The 22320-nt window shown below is 43.9% G+C and overlaps 1 protein-coding gene across 5 annotated transcripts in view; it reads left to right on the forward strand.

The window, feature by feature from the left end:
• MAP2K4 (mitogen-activated protein kinase kinase 4) overlaps positions 1–22320 on the forward strand; it is a 108008-nt gene that overhangs the window by 37089 nt on the left and 48599 nt on the right. Inside the window, exons 2-4 of one of the 5 annotated variants that reach the window (XM_030013726.2) lie at positions 2929–3031; positions 15736–15831; positions 21740–21914. In XM_030013726.2, coding sequence (XP_029869586.1) covers positions 2929–3031; positions 15736–15831; positions 21740–21914 — 374 coding nt within the window. Of the gene's footprint in view, positions 1–2928; positions 3032–5389; positions 5434–15735; positions 15832–21739; positions 21915–22320 lie in introns of those variants that run through there. The other 4 variants (XM_030013727.2, XM_041123311.1, XM_041123310.1 and 1 more) reach the window with 4 other exon arrangements.

The following is a 22320-nucleotide window of genomic DNA, read 5'->3' on the forward strand; positions in this document are numbered from 1 at the left end:
GTGAAGGGCAGGGATGTAGGTTGGTCAGAATTTAGAGATACCAGGCCATTCCGCTGAGCTTGGGGAGGGACCCTATGGCTCCAGTTAGATGCTTTTCAGGAGAATAAATGATGTGCAATAAACATGTGGAAGAAATTGTCTTTATAGGAAAAAGATTAAAGAAAGTTTTGAAAATGCTAGCATTGTTCAAAGGTGGAACCTTGTGCTGGGAGGTCAGCTTGTCAGGCAAGATGGTTAATGGATATTTTGGGCATTCTTTCATTTGCTAAACTACATTATTTCTTTAATATTTTTTTTTCCACAAGACAACAAAATAAGAGGATGCTACTAAAGGGAAGGTACCCTAAAGCAGACCAGCTTTCAGCACCAGCAGTGGTGTTTCTCCGTATTCTGATGGGCAGATCTATACTTTTACTCTTGAAAGGAGTAAGCCATTCATTGCTTACCTTGTTGCAGTGTGCTCAGGATTTTTAAAAACAAGTATTTTATTGTTTGTCTCCCTGTAGTGCTGCAGCCTAGACCCTACTGTGCCATCTGGTTTTGGATACCATACCCAAGAAGGATCCGTTGGGAGTGTTTAGCTCTGTGCTGCAGCAGTCCTTACCCAGACCGGTTGTACCCAGGCTGGGCATCCTCGCTTTCCCTCTTCTCCATCATTATTAGTGATGAAAGGCCCAGTATCATTGACTGGGACCTTATGGAAATCTGCTGGTGAATTGTCACCAAAAAATGGTGATGTGTTGTTTATTTTAGGTGGTTGATACAAAGCTTTGGATAATTGGTTTCACGCTGTTGGATTTTGTACAAGTTTCTTGTGTGGTGTTTGTGTAACAAATTAGGTGATATTTAGAAAATTCAACCTGTATGCAGATACTTCCAGATTATTGTATTGCAGCAGGATCAAAACTGAAAGTATGTACCAGCAATTTAAAAGTAAAAGGTATGATAGAGGAAATAGGTGGTCATCTCTACGTGGAAATCACAAACAGGGAGCGATAGGAGTCTCGCTGCGGAGCTCGATGTGCTGTAGGTTGGGTAATGCCAGCAGCAGCACCTGTGCAGCAAGACCTCAAGGTAGAACTTAACCCAGCTAGATCTGAACCTGTAACTTGACATCCAGCTGAGCTTGTCTGGGATGGCAGGTGTTAAGGAGCCTCAGCTGGGTACAGGTGGGTGTTTGCTGGCTACAAGCTTTCCTGCACCTTCCAGACTGTGGGGTGTGTGTATTTCTTTTGAGGGCATCCTTAATTCTGAGGTTTGTTGGGTTTATCAAGCTGGTTTTAGAAGTGTGTTGCCAAAGTGATCTGAAAGGTCCTTTCCAACCTGAATGATTCTATGCTTCTCTTAGTGAGGTGGGAGTTGGTCTATTCTCCCAAGTAACAAGTGATAGGACAAGAGGAAACAGCCTCAGGTTGTTCCAGGGGAGGTCTAGATTGCATATTAGGAAAAATTTCTTCACTGAAAGGTTTGTCAAGCACTGGAACAGGCTGCCCAGGGAAGTGGTTGAGTCACCATCCCTGGAGGTATTTAAAAGATGTGTAGATGTGGCACTTAGGGACATGGTTTAGTGGTGGACTTGGCAGTGTTACGTTTACAGTTGGGCTTGGTGATCTTAAAGGTCCTTTCCAACCTGAATTATTCTCTGATCCTTGTAATATTTCATGCCCTGAAATTGCAGTGAAGTGCTTTGACCTGTAACTAGTTTTTTCTCTTTTTTTTTTTTTTTTTTTGTCTTGGAGTTATCCAAAACCCCTCTTTGTGCAAGGTAGAGGAATGCTGCAGAGCAGGATGGTGCCTTCTGGCTTTTCCCAGGAGGGCTGTGAGATGGCTGGGAATACAACACCCGCTTTAGGGTTCAGGCAAAGGAAGGTTGTTGGAGGAATCCAGGTATTGTGCTAGCTTCAGGTGGCCGGTGCCTCCTGGGATGAGCAGTAGTGAGTTGTTAAGACATCGCCCAGGCAGTGGGAAGCCCGGGGGGGTTCAGTTGCAGGCTCCTCGGAAGGTGGGGTGGAAGAGGTCCCTGTCTCGGCGTGTTTTGGTGGAGAGCAGTGCAGTTTTCCTGTGGCTGAATGGGAGCAAGACAGGGTCTTCTGCAGCTCAGTGAGAGGACTGGGAAGGGACATCTCCCTTCATAGTCCCTGATCCTGCTGTTGCTTGAGCAGGTAATCTCAACTTCAATGAAAAATACATAGCCAGCGGCTGAAGTGGTGACCTGGGCCCCTCCCACCCTACTATTTGTTTATTTTCTTTTTCCCTATGCTTTCTCAGTTGGCTGCAGAGCAAAGCTTTCTCTCACCTGGTCACCCCTCTGATGGGCTGAATTTTGCTCTGCTTGGCGACCCACTTGGCAGAAGGAGCGCACAGCAGATCTCCTCCATCCTCACTCAAGCCTGGTTAACTCCATTTGCATTAAGCTGAGGAGGGTCAGGAACCCTGTCAGCCCTCCTATGGTTGGGGTGTTACATAAAAGACATCCCAAGGTGCCCTTTTCCCTCCTCGGTGCCACCCGCCCTGGTGGCATGCCCAGGCTGTGCCGAGCAAGTTGGGCCCCTTTGCCACTGTAGCTGAAGTTGAGCCTGCCAGCATGGATCTGTTTAAAGAAGTGGCTGTCCACGGAGGCTGCTCAGGGCCCTGGTGTGGAGGTGCCCGTGGCTGCTGGTAGCTGATGCTGGTACTCCAGCTGTCACAGGAGGTGCTTTGGACACCTCGCTTTGGCGTCTGACTTGGAATGAGACAGGGGAAGACCTCGGGGTGAGAGCTGACTCCATTTCTCCATTCCTGTGTCTCTAACACAAGCTATGATTTGCTAATGTTGTTGTGAAATGCGTTTTCCTTTTCTTACAATATGTCATTTTTTCTGTTTATTTCCAGATGCTCTTAATATTTTGTTGCTGACAAAAAGTTTACTTTATGTTCATTGTCTCCCAGGTAAACGCAAAGCGCTGAAGTTAAATTTTGCAAATCCACCTTTCAAGTCCACAGCAAGATTTACTCTAAACACTTCGGGAGTTCCTTTCCAAAATCCACACATGTGAGTATAAAGCCAAAGGCACAACTAGTGGAACAACTTCAAAATTATTTAGCCAACACGCAGTGTTACTTTAAATGCAGTTTGATTACTTCAGTTATTTGTAGGTTGTTCAAATCTGTCAGTTTGAGTTACTGTAGATTTTTTCTTTTCTCCCAGAATTAAAAAAAGGTTAAATTTGGGATCTTCCTGCTTTACACTGGAGCTACTGCCTTCCAGAATTGATTAAACTGAGATAAATTATAGCTAATAATGCAAGATATGTCTATAATTAATTTCCAGACCTATTTACTGTCATTTTCCTGTCTCTTTATTCAGTGCTTATTACTTTTCGTTAGAGAGAAGTTCTTGTTTCTGTGTTACTTGTGAAAGACATAACTGTGATAGATTTTTTTTTTTTTTCTTTTTTTTCCCCAGCACTAAAATAAACAAAGTTTTGAGGATTATCATTCTACCAACATGGAGATGTTAGGGAGCTACGCAGTGATTAGCTCTCACTGGGTTTTCTAGACAGCTAGGTACAGGATATCTCTATCCAAAGTTTGAATGCAAGTGTGGCACAGAGCTGTTCCTGACACTAATAAGTAACAGTACTACATCATCACAGAAAATATTAGCTTTGTATCCTCAGATCCACCAATCTAGATGGATGGGTGATGCACCCACAGCCTGTACATGTGGCAGAATGCAGCTAGCATGCAAAGATATCCCAAATTTTTCCTCTCTAAGTTCCCCAGCAGGTCTCAAGAGTTTTGTCAGTGGCAAGTCTCAGAAATTGCACCTGTAGCTTCCCCTGCCGACTGGACTCTCCGGGGTGTCCCTGGTTATAGGCTGCTTCTGCTTGGCTCTGCATGTCGCTGCCTCTCTCCTTGAGCTCAGTGCCTTCTGCTTCCCCAGGACATACCTTCTGGGGTCTGTTCCTTTTTCTGGTAGCTTCTTTATGCTGGGGTTTTTCAAGCAAGGCTTTATTGAGTTAGAAGCATGTTTCTGATGAGTTATCAACGGTAATTACAACATCTAGGAATTTTATGTAGAGTACTTTAGATGATTCTTCTTACCATCGCAAGTACCTTTCCAGCAAGTCCTCCCCTCTCCTTCTCTCTCTTTTCCTCTCTGAAATAGAATATTCTTACTGGTTGTAGAGCTAGCATTTAAATAGTCACTTTTTGTGTCTCATCACATCATCAAACCCCTGTAACAATTTTCTGTAGAACCCCATCTGGGGCTCTTTCCTCTCTCAAACCTCCCTAGTCCATTAAATAAAGGACTTAGTCTCAGCTAGTGAGTTCCCACCATCAGCCATCTATAGGGATTTGACCTTTCTGTGTTTATCTACATGGATTTCTGTCTCAGATTCACTGGAAGTCACAGTGGCTCCTGTCTAGCACAGAAGAGCTTTCATTGTTAGTCGTTGACATCTTAAGTTTCATGTTTGTGCAAGTGACTGTCAACATTGTCCATTAAGAAGGTGCTGCTCTGTCTCCATGGGAGTTGCAGTTGTTGGCAGGGGTTGGATCCTGGGCTGGTGAATGGTGTAACTGGTTCTGAAGGCTTGGAAGTGTTTTGGGTTGGATATGGTAGCCATTCAAGTGTCAAAAATGATGGTGATGTGTCTGCGCTAAAGCTTTCTTGGGACGCTACAAGCTGTAATAGCCATTTCTGTTTGAAAGAAGTGGATGCTGTTGGTTGGATTGCTTTCTCTGTGTTGAGGCTGACCAAGCTTGGATACAGCTGATTCATCTTCATGTCCTTTGTGTTGTCTATAGTGGATGCTGTTCCTCAAAAGCAATGTTCACATCTTCTGGTTGCACGCTTCTCTCAAGTGTTTGTCTTGCAGCTGGTGCATCATGGTGATGTATCTGCATCTCCTGCTTGCTTCTCAGAGAGGCTGGAATGTTTTTTCCTCTGTTGTCTAGAAACCTTTCTAGACCTCAGATTTGAATTGGATATTCCAGACCTCCTGGCCTAGATGCGTTCCGGATGCAAGGTTTGTTTCTGTTCCCTGAGTCACTTCTCTTCCCCAGCCTGATAGAGCAGAGTGGCCTCGGTGCCCTCCCGAGATGAGTGCTGGCTCAACACTGCTGGGGATTTCCCTGTGCAGACCCTGTTGGTCTGGATGGGTGGATCTGAAGGTAACAGAGAGGTCAATTTCTCGCACGAAATTTGGGTTTCTGTGACTTGGATCCACCGATCCAGAGGAGTCCCATTGCTCCTGCCTCCAGGAAGGCAGAGGGTCCTGTCGTCAAATGCGTGTTGCCTGTGCCAGGCTCTGGCTGGGGCACAAGAGGAGGCAGTCAGCAGTGACCTGCAGCTGCCATGAGATGTAAATTGTCTATTAGCTGTATTTTGCTTAATTAACAGGTTTTGGTCGGGGAACAGATCAGGCTGGATTGGTGGATGTTCAGGTAAGAGTGTGGTTTCTTACTATGCAGACAGAAAGCAAAGGAGCAAATGGGGCTTCTCATGCCTGTGCGTGTGTTAGGAGGGAGGAAACGTCTGCGTAAACTGCATCACTGGATCAGAGACACTGCTGCCGAGGAGGGAAGGCATGTCATGCCAGAGGTGGCTTTGGAAATTTCAGGATATTGGGTGTAACCATGCTCCGGCTCAGTGCCGAGGCTCTGTACCATGGTAAAATGGGTACAGACCCCAAGTACCCCATCAAGGTGTGAGTTCGGCTTTCTTTTTAGGGTTTGTTTCTCGGTCTAAGAGATCTCAGGAACGTTGGAGAAGAAGTTGGGGAGTGTGGAGGAAACCATCTTGGGAATCACCGTAAGCCAGGTTGGAGTTTAGCTCCAGTGAGCAGGGGTGATGCACATGTGGGCTGGAAGGGACTTGGAGTGGTTTCCACAAGGAGGTTTCCCAGGTGATCTGTGTGTGATTTCTGACTCCACGCTAGTTCCTTGGTTTTAATGGCATGTTATCTGGAGGAATGATTTCAAAGGCCATGGAATCTCAGTTGCAAAACGTGGCGTTACCAAGACTCTTGACCAGGGCTTTCCAGTTGCCTTACATCCCGTGGCACAGAATACCCTCTGTAGCCTGGCGAGTATCATGCCCGCTGCACTCCTGCCCAGAGGCTGTTACCAGAGCTTTGCTGCTCTCATGGATAGAGGCTTTTTGTTAATATATAGGCTGTGCCCTGGAATACTATTTCCAGGGGGAGAGAGCATAGATTAAACACTACTGAATAGAGAAAGTTGTGACATGTGTTCCCAAATCTTTTTCCTGCCCTCCTTGTCTTTTCTTTCCCATCTGCAGTGGTTTTGAGCCATGTCTTATGGTTTGGGTCTCAGGTTGGGGCTGCATACCTCCAGGATGTAGGAGTGTGCTGCCATGGGTGCGCAGGGAGCACAAGAGGTGGGTGCCAGGGCACGATACAGAGCAACACGTAGGAATGCGAGGCTACATGCAGGAGCAGGAGGACCTGCTGAGTGCGTGGTTGGGACCTCTGAGCTTTGCTGTGCTGTCTCTGTGATGGCCTTGTAGCTGAGCTGGTGAGGACTGCAGTGGCTAAGTGGCAGCGGGTGGGATGGCCCCGCTGCTCCTGTCCCATCCCTGCCCAGCCCACGGCACCCCAAGCCCCTGCCCAGGACACCTCCCTTCTTCACCCTTCCCAATACATCTGCTACCACCTGTGTTGGGATATCTTGAAGGAGGTCGCCTTTGTCACAGATGACCAGGAAACTAAGCGAGGAGGAGACTAGCAGAGCAGAGGCCACAACTGCTCAGACTGGAGCCGGTGGCAAAAACCTCTTGCATCTCCAGTGCTGCTAGAGTTTTGCCCTAAATATTTTCTGAGTTAGAACATGTGTTAAAATCAAGGGGCTTTGAAGTGACCTTTAAATAGGAGACTGACTCAGGGTGGCTTTGAATGAGATTAGAAACTGGAGGTACTTTTCTGGTTGCTAGAATTTGGGCTATGGCTCCCTGAAATCTCCCTTCCTGGTGATGCTGAGGGCTGACACATCCCTTATTGAAACTAAAAGGCGCTGTGAATGGCTTTCCTGTGCAGATCCTGTGGGGCAGGTGGGCAGGGATGACGTTTTGAGCAGCAGGGAGTGAGGCAGGGGGTTGGAAGGGAAGGTCTGTTCTGGTTCTGTGACTGCATGTGACTGATGGAGCTACGGAGGAAATGTGTCTTGTTTGGTTCAGCCATGACTGCTACCACCAAATCCACTTTATAAGTGCAATGAGAGGTTTTGTCTAGGTACAGCATACCACGTAGCCTATATGTAGGGTATCTAGCACAGTGATATACATAATTTTACATGTGATGTCTACAGGGTAAAGGCAGAATAGAGCCTGAATTACAGAGAGTAGTTGGGGAGTAAAATTCTTACTTGAAAGGATGCAGTCCAGAGAAGACGCAAGTGTTTTACTGACAGCTGATGCCCCAGTCTGGGGAAGTGTATGCTCCTGCTTGTGCCTGGTCAAAGTCAGCAAGGCTCTGTGTGATTGCTGTGCTCTGCAGGCTGGGTAACAGTGGAGGCTGTGGAGAACTGTCAGTTGAGACCATGGTTCTCATTAGTTCAGACTGTATTTCTGACTTAGACCAGATTAACAAATGCTTTGTTTTCCCTGCAGCAGACAATTGCAGAGGCTGGAGGACACAAGCCGTGGTTAGGGTGAGCTCTTAAACTTCCAACCCATTGTTTTTCAATCGCTATTTCCAACCAGCTGAAAAGCATCCCACCTTTTACCTCATCTATTCTGTGTCCAAGTAGGATTTAGGCCACAAACAAAACTAGATTACTCGATTATCTATGTGTAAGCTCTACAGAGCTACTTGCAGCTGGTGGCCTTTGCTGAAAGGAGGTTCAAATAACACTAACATGGGAATGATGCGGCGAGATGTGACTGTATAGCTGTGCATGGCAGGTTTGCCTGGCAGCTCTCTGTGTTGTGCTGGCCATTGCTGGCATCTGCTGAACTAAGTTGTTTGGTTGGGTTTAGAGGAGTTTTTTGGTTTTCTGGAAAGTGTTGTACTCTTCTGGTGCAGTGATGCCTTGATCTTGACTTCGGACTACAGAATTTAGATCCACCTGCTAAGAAATGAGCATGCACAAGGAATTTTGTTTGGCATCGGGCTCACAGCATGTTGCTGCTCGAGTATCCTGTCTGCTGGCTGGGAAGTCTCTTGGCTGTCAGAGATGCTACCTCTCTAGAACTTGAACACTAGAGCGTTGCAGTCTCTTCTGGAAAGATGACAAAATTATGTCTTTTAATGCTCACAAACCCAGCTTCTGAACTGTCTGGTGGCCTGTTGGACTCTGTAGCCTCCTTGTAGCATGTGGGTGTCTTCATGGATTCTTTGTGACTTAAGCTTCCAGAGGTGCACCATGTGGACCTTCTTCTCCTTGTGGCACCTGGGAGAGTCACACACTTTCCAGATAGATGCCCCAAGAGTGTGTTGGCAGATGTTTGTTTAATAGACCTTTGGGGTTGGATTCCTCAAAGGCAGATGGAGGTCCAGTTGCATGTCAGACTCTGCTGTTTCCTTTTTCTCTGTACAGTTCAGGGATTGTCATTATTCCTGGAAAGGATTTTTCTGGCTGTCCCAAAGTATCTCTGAAGTGTCCACTTCTCTTTTAATCTACTCTTACACTTTTCCAAACCTTTCTGGCATGTGGTTTCAGGCTCTCTAGCTGCATAGCCTACAGCTGGCTGAGTTCAGTAGAAAATAACCTGTGAGAGTTACTACCATTTGTCTAAAAAAATATTAAAAACCAAAGTGGAATATCCTAAATTGGCATGTTCACAATTACTTGTGTGAATTTTCCTGTAAATATTTCTCAGTCTGTTCCCCATTTCTATCACAGTCATTTCACATCTTTATTGTTACTGTTTTCTAATACCTTTCTGCTGCATGATATCTTCCCATCGCAGAGTGTAATGCCTGGAAGCTTTAGAGATAGGTTTCAGTGTAAAAGTTACCAGTTAAGAATTTGAATTATTTTCTGTGTCTGTTCTGTAACGTTTCCTGAAAGTTGCAGTATCTGAATGTAACCAATGGGAAACTTGCTTGTATTTTCAAGTAAGCACAAGTAAAATGGATACCTCCAAGGACTCAGCAAATACATTTAAATGTATGAGTGAGTCTGTGGAAAACAGACTTTCACTTTTAATACAAACATCACCGTTGTTTAAGTACTACAGCAATGTTTCTTACACGTTTTTTTCAGTTTTCTTGACAAATTGATGAGTTTTGTCTGTACTTTAACCTTCCTGTCTCTTCCAGAAGTTTACAAGTTCGTTTAGCCAGTGATCTCTGTGGCCTAGATGACAAAGAGGTGGTATGGTTTGTAAAATACCCATGCTCAGTATCTCAGACTTCAAGTAGATCGTCTCTTCAGAGAAGGTGCTACCAAAGTTAGCATTAGATTTTGCCTGAATGTGCTGCATTAATTTCTCCCCCCCGCCTCACCTTCTAAGTTTTGGTATTTCTCTAAGGTGCTAATCCTGCTCTGCAGAGGAGCTTTTTGGTATCTGCTGCTTCCAAAATAAATTTCTCTAGCAACTTCAATGTCCCTTGGAGCATCAGTGCCCTAGTAGGACTGTTCTCTTCTGTCTGCAAGGGTTTTGATATTTCAGCACTCTGCTTCTGAATTTAGGCCTGACATGTCTGGAAACAAAATTTGGAGCTTGTGTATCTCCATTAAGCTAATTCATATTGATTTTTCAAAGGTGCTGAGCACCTAGCTTCCTGCCACATCGTTGGTACCTGGGCTCCTCAGAACTTCTGGAAACCTAATCACCCACCTTTGGGTGTCTAAATCAAATACAACCTGATGTTATATACTAATCTGGCTCCCATGGGTTCCAAGTGCTTCACATGTGCTGAGTGATTCAGCTTTGCAAACCTAAATGGTTGCATAAAACTCTGTGTTCCCCATTTTGCAGATGGGAAGCTGGGGCATGCTGTATTTTGGAAGAGGTAAAGGTTAGGCCAGAAGCTTGTGACGGGGTAGAGAGTTCAGCAGAGATCTCCTGATAATCTGTGGTCTACAGGTTAGCTCTGTTACCTGTCCCATCGCCGGTGCACTTAGGAGCTGTTGTCCTGGCTCTTGTGTGCACACAGCTGTGACCAGAGCTGCTCATTTGGGAGCAGCATTTTGACCTTGCAGCCATGACCCTCTTGGCGTGCTGTGCGGTGTGTAACTGGTCCCCTTCCTGGTGCACAAGGGAGGCCTGTCCCTTCCACCATGGGGAAGAGTGACCGATGGGTAGGAGGCTGTAAGAAGATGGTGGTAGTGGCAGTTACCTTCCAAAGCACCAAGACCTGGCCTGTCCTGTCCAGATGGGGACAGCAGCCTGGGTGGTGGGAGTGGAGGAAGAGCCTGTGGTGGCAGCGGGGGTTATCCAGAAACAGGGGAGGCTGGGGGCTTCTGTGTCTGCCCGGAGCCGCCTGGGGCACCACCCTGCCTCTGCGGGCCCCCGTGGGGAGGTGGCTGTTCTCAGTCACTTGCAGGTCCTGGCAGTTGGCACACAGATGTGTGAGACACACCAAGGCATGAACATGCAACATTTCCTAATTCAGGGTGTGGTGTCTGACGTTCATACTGCCTCCTCAGGCCCGTTTTCACTGTCACATTGGGCGAGGGAAGGTGGTATGGGGTAGAGGCAGAGCTGCCATCCTGTGCTGCCTGCGAAGGTGTTTTTAGTGATGGTATCCATGGTTTTCCTCCTCCAGGGACACCAAGATGGTGTCTGAGGAGAGTCTCTGAAGAGCAGCAGTTTCGAGTTGACTACTGTATTTTTTCTGCTGAGTTGAGTGTTGTGTGGAGGGAGGTGTAGCATTCTGGTTTGATGGAAATTCAAAAATTATCAGGTAGAGCAATGAGGTGGAAATGTTCATTTTCAAACTGAACCCGACTTCATTCACCATCAAATCTGCATTAATGTGGCTGTGTGTTGGGACGCAGAGAGGCTGTACAGAAGAGCAAAGCTGGGCGATGTCTCCCTTGGATAGAAGTATACTGTAGACTTTCCTTCCAGTGCCTGGCTTTTAGTGAGATGTGCTGCCTACCCTTTATCTCGTAACATGGCTCCATGGGTGACCTGTGGCTGGCCAGATCCTTCCCTGAGACATATAAGTTAAGTCATCATCTTTGACTCCATCCATGCTCATGGCAAAAGACAGGTGCCTGCAGCCTGCTCAGGACCAAGCTCCTGCTTTGGAGGTACCTGTCACACTCCAGAGCCTGGAGGAGAGCCAAGGGGTGACTGTTTGTTGCTTAGTCAGCTTGGTTTAAAAAGCCTGAGTTTATAAACCTGAGCACAAGGTCAACACTTTAGTAATAATTTGCCTGGTCTAATGAGGAAGACAGTTTGAGAAATGTCTGTTGTCCTGACCGTTGGAGAGTTGGAAATTTCCCTTGGTCTCCTTAATGTGTTTGAGATGGGGGATGGTGCTGCCTTTATTTGAAAGCAGTTCAAGGTTTCAGACTACAGAGGATTCGGTGTGGTTTAAGAATTTTGGGGTTTTTTTAATTCTGTTGCTTGTGTCCTGGTGGTTCAGAGGCAGTGGTGGGTCTCACAGGAGCAGAGCTGTTGCATTAGTGTTCAGTAGACCCTGGGGCTTCCTGAGTTATAGCCCTCTTCACACATCAGGAGGGACACATCTGGTCCTGGCATAGCTGCGTAATTCACACGAAGATGTAACTACTGCAATGCTTATTTAAGAGAAGTGAAAGTAGGTCAAGTAGTTTCAGAGTCAGCATCAGCTCTTCTGTTCCCTTCATACTGCTGTGATAACAGAAGCACGATTTTCTCTCCTTTTTCCCTTTATTACTAGGTGCTGTAACCCCTAGCAAGGACAGCAGTGTACATGCTTATATGCAAACTGGTTGTAAATCTTGGTGCGTGGAGATTTTAAAAGCATTCTGGACACCAAAATTCCTGAATCCTCTTTAGAGGGTTAGAGAGAAAATGGAGATGACACCTCCATCCATGTTGGACTTTTCAATAACATTTGAATCTGTCGGTGTGTTTTTCAGAGTATTTTAAGATGTATGTGTCTGTGCTTTACCATTTTATTTGGTAAATTCTGTAAGCCATTCTAAAATTCATATTTCATACTTCATAGGGAAGGTGTGATGCATTGCCATCTCTGAGCCTTCAAATGGTCTCACTACCTACAGTCAACAGTAAGTTTTTATGATTAAGAAATACAGGTGAGATCCAGAATTCCATCTGGGAACTAGGAGTTGCCAAAATTTCTCCCTTCCTCCCTCCAGTGATGAGCAGTCTTTGGGACTTGAGCATTTTGATTAAAAATACCCTGTGGCACCTGTGTGTTATGTGTCCCAAGGTGCCCCAGGGATCTGTTGAGCTGTGCACGTTGCTGCTGTCCTGCCTAAGAGGGGAGGTTGAGCATCCCCATATCTGAACTCACCAGTTTGTAAGCCATGCTCCGAAAACATATCAGATGGTACTGATTTCAGTTAAAATTTATTTAGGGAGCAGGAGATGCTGTTGCTCATCTGAGGGCATGGATTGCCCTCTTGGCCTTTCTCCTTTAGCTTCTTTTCTTGTAGACCTGTGAATCTGGCATTCTGAGCTGGGGATCGATCCAAGGTCAACAGGGGCAATAGGTGTCCCATGCTGTATGTTTTAGGGACCGGTGTCCTGAAACATGGATGAACTCCTGAGGCTGAAGAGAGCCCATATCCCCATGTTCCCTCCTTCTTGGGCAAATACAGTAACTGCTAGCTTAATATGCAAAACCTGCTGGTGTTTGGAGAGGAAAATGAGGTGAAGCAGATTATTATATGTAATGTCTCTGAATATATAAGTATATATGCATGCACACACAGATTTGTCCTCTACCCATTTTTTGGATAAATATATTGTGCAATAATTATTTACAAGTAACAAAGCAGGACATCGCTTACACATTGGTCTGAGCTTGGTGCCTGTGTATAGGAGTGGTCTCTGCTGTGTTGTACAGATGGTGTATCTGTTTTCTGACCTTAAGTGGCTGTCACTGTTGGACTCCAATTAATCTGAGATGGTCAGGCACAGATTTTTTTTTTTTTTCTGCTTGTGTGACATGCAGAGACATCAGAAAGGATTTTATATATGGACCACCACTATTCATATCTGTGATTTAAGTTGGACTCGAATGCTACGTTTCCAGATGTGGACCTTGCAAACCACATTCCTGCAGGAAACCCCAATAAACAACTGCCATTGCTAGCTGTAGGAATAAACTTTGCTCATTGGTGTTCTGTGTACTTGGGATCACACGGTGTTTCATCAGAGCAAGAGTACATCCTTTATCTCTTCAGACATTAATCGCCACCTCATAGTAAAATATCTTGCATTTTACCCTGGCTATGGAGAAGTGAGCCAACTCTTCTGTTTTGTGGGTTCAAACTGAAGGAATCAATCATCCCTGTTGTCTTCTGTACACATCAAGAAATGGAGAATAGAGAGAGGAGAGTCTGCAGATTTGGAGACAGCTTTCACCCCGCAGGTCATTGTCAACAACTTCTGGTTTTGTCTTTTGCATAAATGAGTGACTTTCAACGTGTACTGTGGAGGACATCTGGACTGAATGAACACGATGTACACACGAAAAGCAGCTGTTGTACAAAGAGCTCATGGAAAGGACATTGTGGTGGATTGGATGGATATGACAGAGGTGGGGGTTAGCCTGCTGGGCGGAATTGGTTTTGCCATTCTGATTGAGGAACTCACTTCTGAAAAGGACTTAGATTAATTGTGTTCGTGGTATATTATGTTGGTGAAAACTACAGACATCATCTTTGAGATTCAGGTGGATGTTCTAACTTCCCATTGTGAAGGCCCCTCCATTTTGGGAAATCTCAGAAAAGAGAGAACAAATCACTAAGCCAGTCTGCAGTGGATTATGACGACCCTAAAGGGTCTTCTCTTTGAGCTTGTTTTAATTCCCTCCTGTATAAAATATGCTTGGAGTAAATCTGGATGAGCAGTTGGTCCTTTGTGACCAACATAACTGATGCATTTGCTGAGACAAGTATGGATCACTTGAAAGTGATTGTTTCAAATATCTCTTGCTACAGCAGTGTAAAGGTGGTTGCCCTTTCTGAGGAGTGTGAGGGCTCCTCTATAATCCAGCTGGATTTGTGTCTCTGATGTTCTAGGTGGGTATTTGATACCAGTGAAAGATGGGAAAGGTGATTCTCTGGGGCCATTGGCCTAACTCCTTACAGCATCCTTAATTTTCTTTAAGCATCTTTACAGAGCTTACAGAAAATCACCTCTTGGCTCTTGAGAGTCAGTAGAGAAAACTGTGCTCCACGTAGCCATCTCGGAGGAGACCAACATTTAAAATCTCACCATGCTACTGGACCGTGGAGCGTGGGGACCTTCAACAGGCAGTTGCTTTCACTGGCCTATAGGAGTCTTAGGTCTTAGAGAAGGGGCACTTTAAAAATACAAGTCACATTTCGTCTACTTAGTCTTGTTATAAGGTCTGTTTTGGTCACCACGTTTATGATAGCTGCATCTCTCTGAAAAAGCAATCTCTGTCTTGCAGTTAGGTGATTTCTTTGTCTCCCATCTGTCCTTGTCTGCCACAGAAAGAAAAATACTGCCAGGTACATTCTTGGCACTGAATTTCATATTATTTCAGGCTGTGATGCAGCCCAAAGTGTTTTATGTTTTTATCCCAAATAGAAAATAAATCCTGAAGGAGAAGTTGGAGAGGTTTTAGCTTTCCCAGACCAGGGTTGGAATTTTATGACATACAGAAGTTTAAATTAGAAAAATCACTCGTTAGAGTAGTTGAAACGGAAATGTTTCATGTAGATGAAATAACAGTGCTCATTTTCTACCTCTCTCAAGTGTTCCCAACAAGGAGCTGAGCAAAACCATAAGTTTGCATTGCTGTTTGTAGATAGCTGCATTGGTCATTTGTACAAGTACTTGAGTGCTTGTTTTCTGTGTGCCTTCCACAAAGTGCTTAGCAGGAGCCCGTCTTGCCTGAGCTACTGGGAACATTCTGAGATAACAGGTCCTTGTACTGGGAAGGGAGATTTCCAAAGCTGGACAGCTTGAGAGACTCGGAGATCCAGAACCTGAATTTTGTTCTTAGAGAAGTCTCGTAATACAGAGTGGTAATTAAACTTCATTTATCTGTCAGTTGTCTGGCTCTGGAGGTAAGAAGGGACGTAGATGTTCAAGTCATGCAAACTTATTTATTAAGAGAGGGGATAAGATGAATGACAAGCCCACCTGGGAGACACCACCAGTCCTAGATTGGTGGATTCAGGATGGAAGCTAGATTTAAAAGAAAAAATTACTTAGTTCTGCTTTAGAGACCACAAGAAAAACAGAGCAGTGATGGTCAATGTGCCTGGGGGAAACAGCATGTCACTAACATAGAAGTATTTGGTTAGTAAGTTGAATGCAATTATTCATGTTTCTAATCATAGTAATAATACAGTTGGAAATAATAATTGTCATTGCTGTAAGAAAACAAATTGCATATGATTTAATGTGTTAAAATACATCTCAAATCATCAGAAGCTGCATTGCTCCCAATGAGGGGAGGTTGCTTAGGTGAAATTTGGAAGAAAAATATATAGCTCGCTAATTTCTTATGCTAAGCACTCCGTGGGTAGTGTGACTAGCTGAGTATTGTGTTATACGTTATTGTGTCATGTGATAACAGCACCATGTTTTCCTGTCATTTTCACAACTTTTCCTGGCTGAAGTGATACACAAGCAACCCTGGGTAGTAATCACATTGTCCCGTTCAGTTTCAAAAGGAGAGAAGCGGACCTCATCCAGAAACTTTCCAGCAGGCTACAGTAAGCTTAACTGTCTGTTAGCCATTGTCAAATATTTTCCATACCCACAAAAATGGCATCTATTAAAGTAATGGAATTTGTCTCAGAAATAGTGTCATTCCATTGAGTGATTTTTGTGTAATGATAATGATATTGCATCTCAGTATCATTTTGCAAACTATTTAAAGTATGTATACGGGTTCTTTTGTTGATTCTTATGGATGTGCTCATGTCTCTGTTTCCTGTTCTTTCTCTGGTAGCTGACCACGGCTCAGGAGAGGTCATGTTTCAGTAAAAGAGTCAGCATTCTCAGAAGGGTTATTTAAATTAATTAGCTCAGTTTTTTCCGGTATTATTCTGAAATGCTTGAATCTAGTGTAAGCTTTGAGTACCCAGCCGTGGTGGGTTCAGAGAATGTGCTGCAGTCTGGCTCATGTCCCAGTCAAAATGAGTTCGAGATTAATGTGCTCAGTTAAATTCGGTACAGGCTGCATCACGATGAATTGAGAGGTTTCCTCCATGTCAAGGGCAGGGTTAATCAAAATCCATTGTAACTCAGTAGTTTACCAGGAGAGCTTAATAAAAAATATTGACATTTTAAAAGCCTCAGCCAAAGCTCACTGAAGTCAGGGAGACCCTTTGCAGCCTTGAGAGTGTGCTGGACCAAGTCTTGAGGGCTGTGGAAGGGACTATGCAATCTTCCACACTTCATTAATATCTTTATTGTAAAGTTTTGGAGGAACATAGAAAGCAAGAGCAATGCTAGGGAGAATTTCTGCCACTTGGTCATTATGAAAGGGAGCAAGTGTGCTTTTGGTTTTAGTCTGAGTAGGTAAGAGATGCAAAACTAAATCATTTCTTTTCCTTTGACATGTTTTCTGTGTCTCTTGATGTCGAGGAATTTGTTATTAAAAATAACTAAGCCTGAGGACAGCTTACGTGGGTCAGAGCAAAACCAATTTAGTTCTGCCCCTCTTGCAAGGACACCATTGCCCAACAGCGTATTGGAAGCAGATATTTCTTCTCGTGAGAATCCAAAAGATGTGTGAGAGCACCAACATTTTCAGCCCTTTAGAAAAAAATGGAACATTTCTTTTGGATACTTTCTCCAGTGAAATTTAAACTAGGGTTGCTATTTTATTAGTATTAGCCTCCAGGGTCTGAAAACTGTTTTGTAGGTAACAGACATTGGAACAGAAGCATTACAACCTCTCTGGGCTATTTGAAAGACTTGGTAGAAATGTGTTAGCCAAAGTCATAAGCCATGTTTTTACTCTGAAGTTACGAACAGTGCACAGTGTTATTAAAACCCTGCAGTTTACATGGAAGCTTTTTTGTTAGGATTTATGGTGTAGCATTCCTTTGGCTGATAGACCACAAATCAGTTTCTAAAATCCCATTGTTTTGAGCAGCTTTTTTACCAAACTTGTGGAGATGTAGAGTATATTCTCATTAACCACAGTGTAAATAGGAGCTATAATGAGAGACTTCTAGAAGAATCCAGCACTAGGCAGGCTTGTGAAGCACAGCTGGTTTGCTTGGATCTTTTTGACTCTGCAGATTTGTTTTATTCATGTCAACTGTAATGTTGAATACTTCAACTTTTGGGCTTCTTTGAGTGCTGCAGAGCTCTTAATGAAGTAAAACAAAGAGGAGATAGGTAGCTACCTACAGCATCTTTCTGGCCTTGCTTCATGTCTGATAACTTTCAATTTTGCTTAAAAAAATCCACCAACTTTTCTCTGCTTCTCCCCACGGTCCTTCTTTTTCATGCCAAGGAAATGCTTGTTTTAAAAAGTTTTGCCATCCCTGCAGTTCAGTGCTAACAGCAGGGCTTGGGGAACTAACACAGCCTGTCCGAGAGCTTCCCAGTGTCTCTGTGGTTCTCCCCAGCAGGTTTTGTGGGCCTCTAGCCATGGCAGACCTTCCCGTGTGAGTCTAGCTCACCAAGCTTGCAATGAGCAACCTCCTGTCCCGAATGCGTGTGACCCTGTCCTTGGCCTGGCTGCGGTGCCTGGCGCCAGCCGTCCGCCTGCCTCCTGCCAAGCTGGGCCCACAAACATTTTCATTTCTGACAAAGGGCAACTGTTCGGAGGAGTTGTTGTCTTGCTCCGTGCTCCTAATCCCTGGAATAACTGCTGTGACAAGCATAGTAACCATCTGCAGTAAGACTGATACATTGGTGCCTTTCAAGTGCAGTAATTGCAACGACCTCCTGAGCCTATCATCTTTTTTTTTTTTTTTTTTTTTCGTTTAAAACTTTTTCAAAGCAAGACGGGGAGTTGGAAGCTGAAGTCCTGAACAAGCCATCAGGAGCTATAGTCCCTGAGGTGCATTTGAAAATACTACTTTTAACTGTTTGAGGAGTATCTGGCCCTCTTTAGCTATTTATTTTATTTTTTAAATCATACATTAAGTCCCACAAGTCCATCTTACGCATCCTGATCATTTGCAGAATGTATGCCCAATTTTGCCCAACATTCCCAGCCTTAGAGAGATTTGGATTGCACAGCTTAAAAATGAAATGGGAAGAGGAGACATATGTCTGATCACATCTGTGCAAACTCTAATAAGCACTAAACACAGGGACTGAAATCGGATCGGTTGCAGAAGAAGGGACTGGGCATTAATTATTTTTCACCTTCACTAGACACTGTTCTCTGTGGTTACCCTTCTATTTTCTGAAGCAAGCTGTTGTAGTATCCAGTGCACTAGAATGTAGTGCAGGGTTTATGCAAGCTTTTTTGTGTTTTGGGGGCATGTCCACCCTGTGGATTTATGTCCTCATATATCTGCTGCAGTGCAAATCTAGTAATAGGTGTACTGCATTGATGATTTATTTGTTCTTATTTCCTCGCTCTGTTTTACATCAGAAAATTCCCATTTCATATCAATGCAGAGAATCTATGTTCTAGATTTGCATTTTTTGAGCTGCTTTCTTGGCATGGAAATCCCTTGGGATTTTGATTTACACTGAAAAATTCCTGTTATAAAGCGTAGTTTTTTGATGCTAAAAGTAATCATTGCGTTCCAGTTACTGACCCTTAAGATAGGCCATGCTGCTTAAAGGAAAACTGCATTGTTCACATGTGACAAATTAGCTAAATGAGCAAAATCTATATTAAAGTCTCTGTTACTCTGTCAAACTTGTCATTTGGTTATTTGACCATTTCCCTGGGTATTTGAAAAAAGATAAGCAGGAACTGTGATTGCAGTATGAGGCAGATGGCATCATAAATACATAGTGGAAATTAAGCCAAGCTCCAACATGTGAGGTTTTGTGGATGGACAGTGAATGGTACATCTTGATCCAAACCCCTGGAGCTCTGCTGCTCCGCACCAGAATACAGCTGCAGAGGGCACTCGGTGCAGACCCGCAGAGGGGGTATTTCCTAGCTCACATCTTCCTGGCTGCTTGAACCACCCATCCTGCAGCTGTGGGAACAATGGCACAGATCTGCTTTCACGCTACAGCTGGGGAGAAACAGGCTTCTTGTGTAACAAGGAAATAATGAATTCAAATTAGCTTTCTCTTCTGATGTAGGGTAAGAAAAGCAAAGTTTCCTGGGCAGAAAAACAGACAGAGGGAAGAGTGGAGATGTGTTTAATTGCTTTATTTGAATAAACCATGTCAACATTTAAATTTTTTAACTCTATGAGAACTTCAGTATGAAATGTTTTGAAACAAGAGATGGAAAGGGTTTGCTCAGAAAATCAAATCTCACATTTCACTCGCCTGGTAACACCTCTTTGCTTTTTCTCCCTGCCTTTTTGAACAAGATTTAGCTCTCACTGGTTGTGCTTCTTCCTGCATGCCAGCTGGCAGGAGGTAGGCAGGAAATGCCCATTTGCTGGTGCCTCCTTAGCATGATGCTTCTCACCTACCTTCTTCCATCAAAAGAAGAACTATTTTTATGGTACTGACAAAATAGGATGGTCGAGAAGTTAGTAACCAATTCATGCAGCTTCCAACATAAGCTGCCTGCAAGACAGCTGGCAAGTCTGGAGGTCATGTTTCTTTTCATTTTTTCTTTTCTTTTTTTTTCCCCTCTGTTCTTTTTTGGGGTTGTTTTACTACCTTATTTTCATTCATTGCTCTTTAGTAATCCAATTCCATGGAGAACCCCAGTCAATGCAGTGTTTTATTATGTACAGAAACTCAAAGATAGTGTAAATAGTGCTAATGAAGGGGTGCCACCTCTGCTCCACGGGCTGCTGTGTCCGTCACATCTGTGCTGTATTGTAGCACAATCAGTAGGTTTCCCGAATTATTCCTAAGGGCAGTGGAGGGACACTGTAGGGAGTGGCAGATTCAAAATCTCAGACTAGGCAGTTTAGAAATCAGGAAAGACCAGGGCAGGCACAGCATGGAAGTGGTGAGAGGAGCTGTTCAGCAAGGCTTTCCTCGAACAGGTCAAGGGTTCGGGACATGCAGCTGTTCAAAGCCCTGGAAGTGCTAAACCAAAGCGTTGCAGAGAATCTGAAGTGCGGCAGATGAAGCCATTTGAACCATAGTTGCTCCAGTCAATTGACCTTTGGGCCTGACCTCATTGCCCTCACAAAACCCAGGTTCCAAATAAAACTTGGTGGAGGTCATGGTTGGATCCACCATCGCATTCAGCTGGGTAGCATTTGCAGCTGCTGGTTGACAAACGGTTGCATTTATCCATGTGGAATAGGCCAGAACGTGTTTATTCCTCTGGCTGATAAACTTAATAAGCTTTATGTATTTGGTTGAACACTTCATGTATGTTCTGCTCGTTGGGTTGGACCCTGGATGAGCAAATGGTGGCTTGATCAAATGCCCAAGAGAAGTGATCAGAGTCCAAGGGATGAGTTTGACAGAATCTCCCTTGTACACAAGGTGGTCAGAAGTACCTGTGTGCTTTAATATCTGTGTGAGATTGGTGTGCCCTGGAGTGGGAGCTGTCTTTAATGCTGTTAATGCTACTCAAAAGCGGGAAACTCAGGCTTTTGGCTTTCTTTACAACTTAAGAAGTGTGAATCGCCTAATCAATTAATGAAAACCTGAAAATTTGCATGGCATTTTAAGATGAAAAGTGTTGAAAATACTTGTGCATTTCCTACTAATTCAGTGATAGCATTGCTGCATTTGAACGAGTAATTGGGGGCACCTTAAAACAACTGTTGAACTCTTCAGTCCTACAAATTTTGGGCATTGGTCTGCTCCTTACTGGGGACAAATCTTGGTGGAGCAAGTAGGAGCAATATTTGCCTAAAAATGTTAATTTAGGTGTTTGGTAAAGATGCACTTGAACAGGCAGTTTTTGTTTTTACAACTTGTCTTGTTTTTTATAAATATAAATTATTGGCTCTTTATTTGTTTTTTGAATAAATTAAATGATTACCTAAAATGTTGGTGGTTTTTTTTTTCCTAAATTAATTGCAGTTTTCCATTAAGAGCAAACTCTTTCTAAAGTCCCCTTGATTCACACAGAAGAGCTTGCCTGTGTTGCATAGAAACCCAACTAGAAGGGAGACAGTTGGTGGGAGTGTGGTGGTATAGAGCAGCAGAAGCTTTGGGGAGATGGGGCTGGGGAGTGCTCTTCAGGCTCTTGGTTCTGCATGTTACCAGATCCTGCTTGAAGCCTGATGTATTTTGTGCAAAGTAGAAAAAAACGTGTAAATGAGTGTTTAGAATGACTCTACTATATGAGACACATTGAATTTTATGCCACAGCTGGAGAAATTTAGCCTTAATTGAAGCTGTGGGCAAGCGTATGTCATTTTTGATTTAACATTTTCCCTCACCCCTGCACCCCCTACCCCAATCAAAATCCTTTGTGGAGTCAGATTGTTGCTGTAGCCTTTGTGAACCCCTCTCTTCTAATGTTTAATCAAGTGCTGAAAAGAGAAATTTACAGACTATTTAAAATGTGGAAAAATTGCTTCCCAATATTTTTGACAGAGAGAGACTGAGAACACACAGCATTGAATCATCAGGAAAATTGAAGATTTCCCCTGAACAACATTGGGATTTTACAGCAGAGGACTTGAAAGACCTTGGAGAAATTGGACGAGGCGCTTATGGTTCTGTCAACAAAATGGTCCACAAACCAAGTGGGCAAATTATGGCAGTTAAAGTAGGTGATGCCCATACTTACATTTGTACTTCAGTCCATTAGGGATGAAATGTGATGGAGAATTAACGTTCTTCCATCTAGCACCCATCTACTGCTCTTTTCTATTTATTTCCAGTGTAAAGGCTGCTATGTGCTGAAAATACATTGTATAATGGGCATATTGTCAAGTGATTTGTGAAGCTCTCATAATTGCTTTTGCCCTTTTGAAAATGCCTGTCAGGAACCTACTGTTTTGAGGGGATCACATGTCTCTGGAGACTGATAATGGGGCATAGGCCTTTCACCTCTGGGTCACTGGTTCAGATACAGCCTAGGTTGGTGGTAGGCACAAGTTGACATCTAATAGCTTCTTGGTGTCTTTTGTGAAATAAGGTAGTGACTTAAAATGTGCTTTTTATGTAAGCAT

The sequence above is a fragment of the Aquila chrysaetos genome, chromosome 5 (genome assembly GCF_900496995.4).
Source record: "Aquila chrysaetos chrysaetos chromosome 5, bAquChr1.4, whole genome shotgun sequence".
NCBI lineage: Eukaryota > Metazoa > Chordata > Aves > Accipitriformes > Accipitridae > Aquila > Aquila chrysaetos.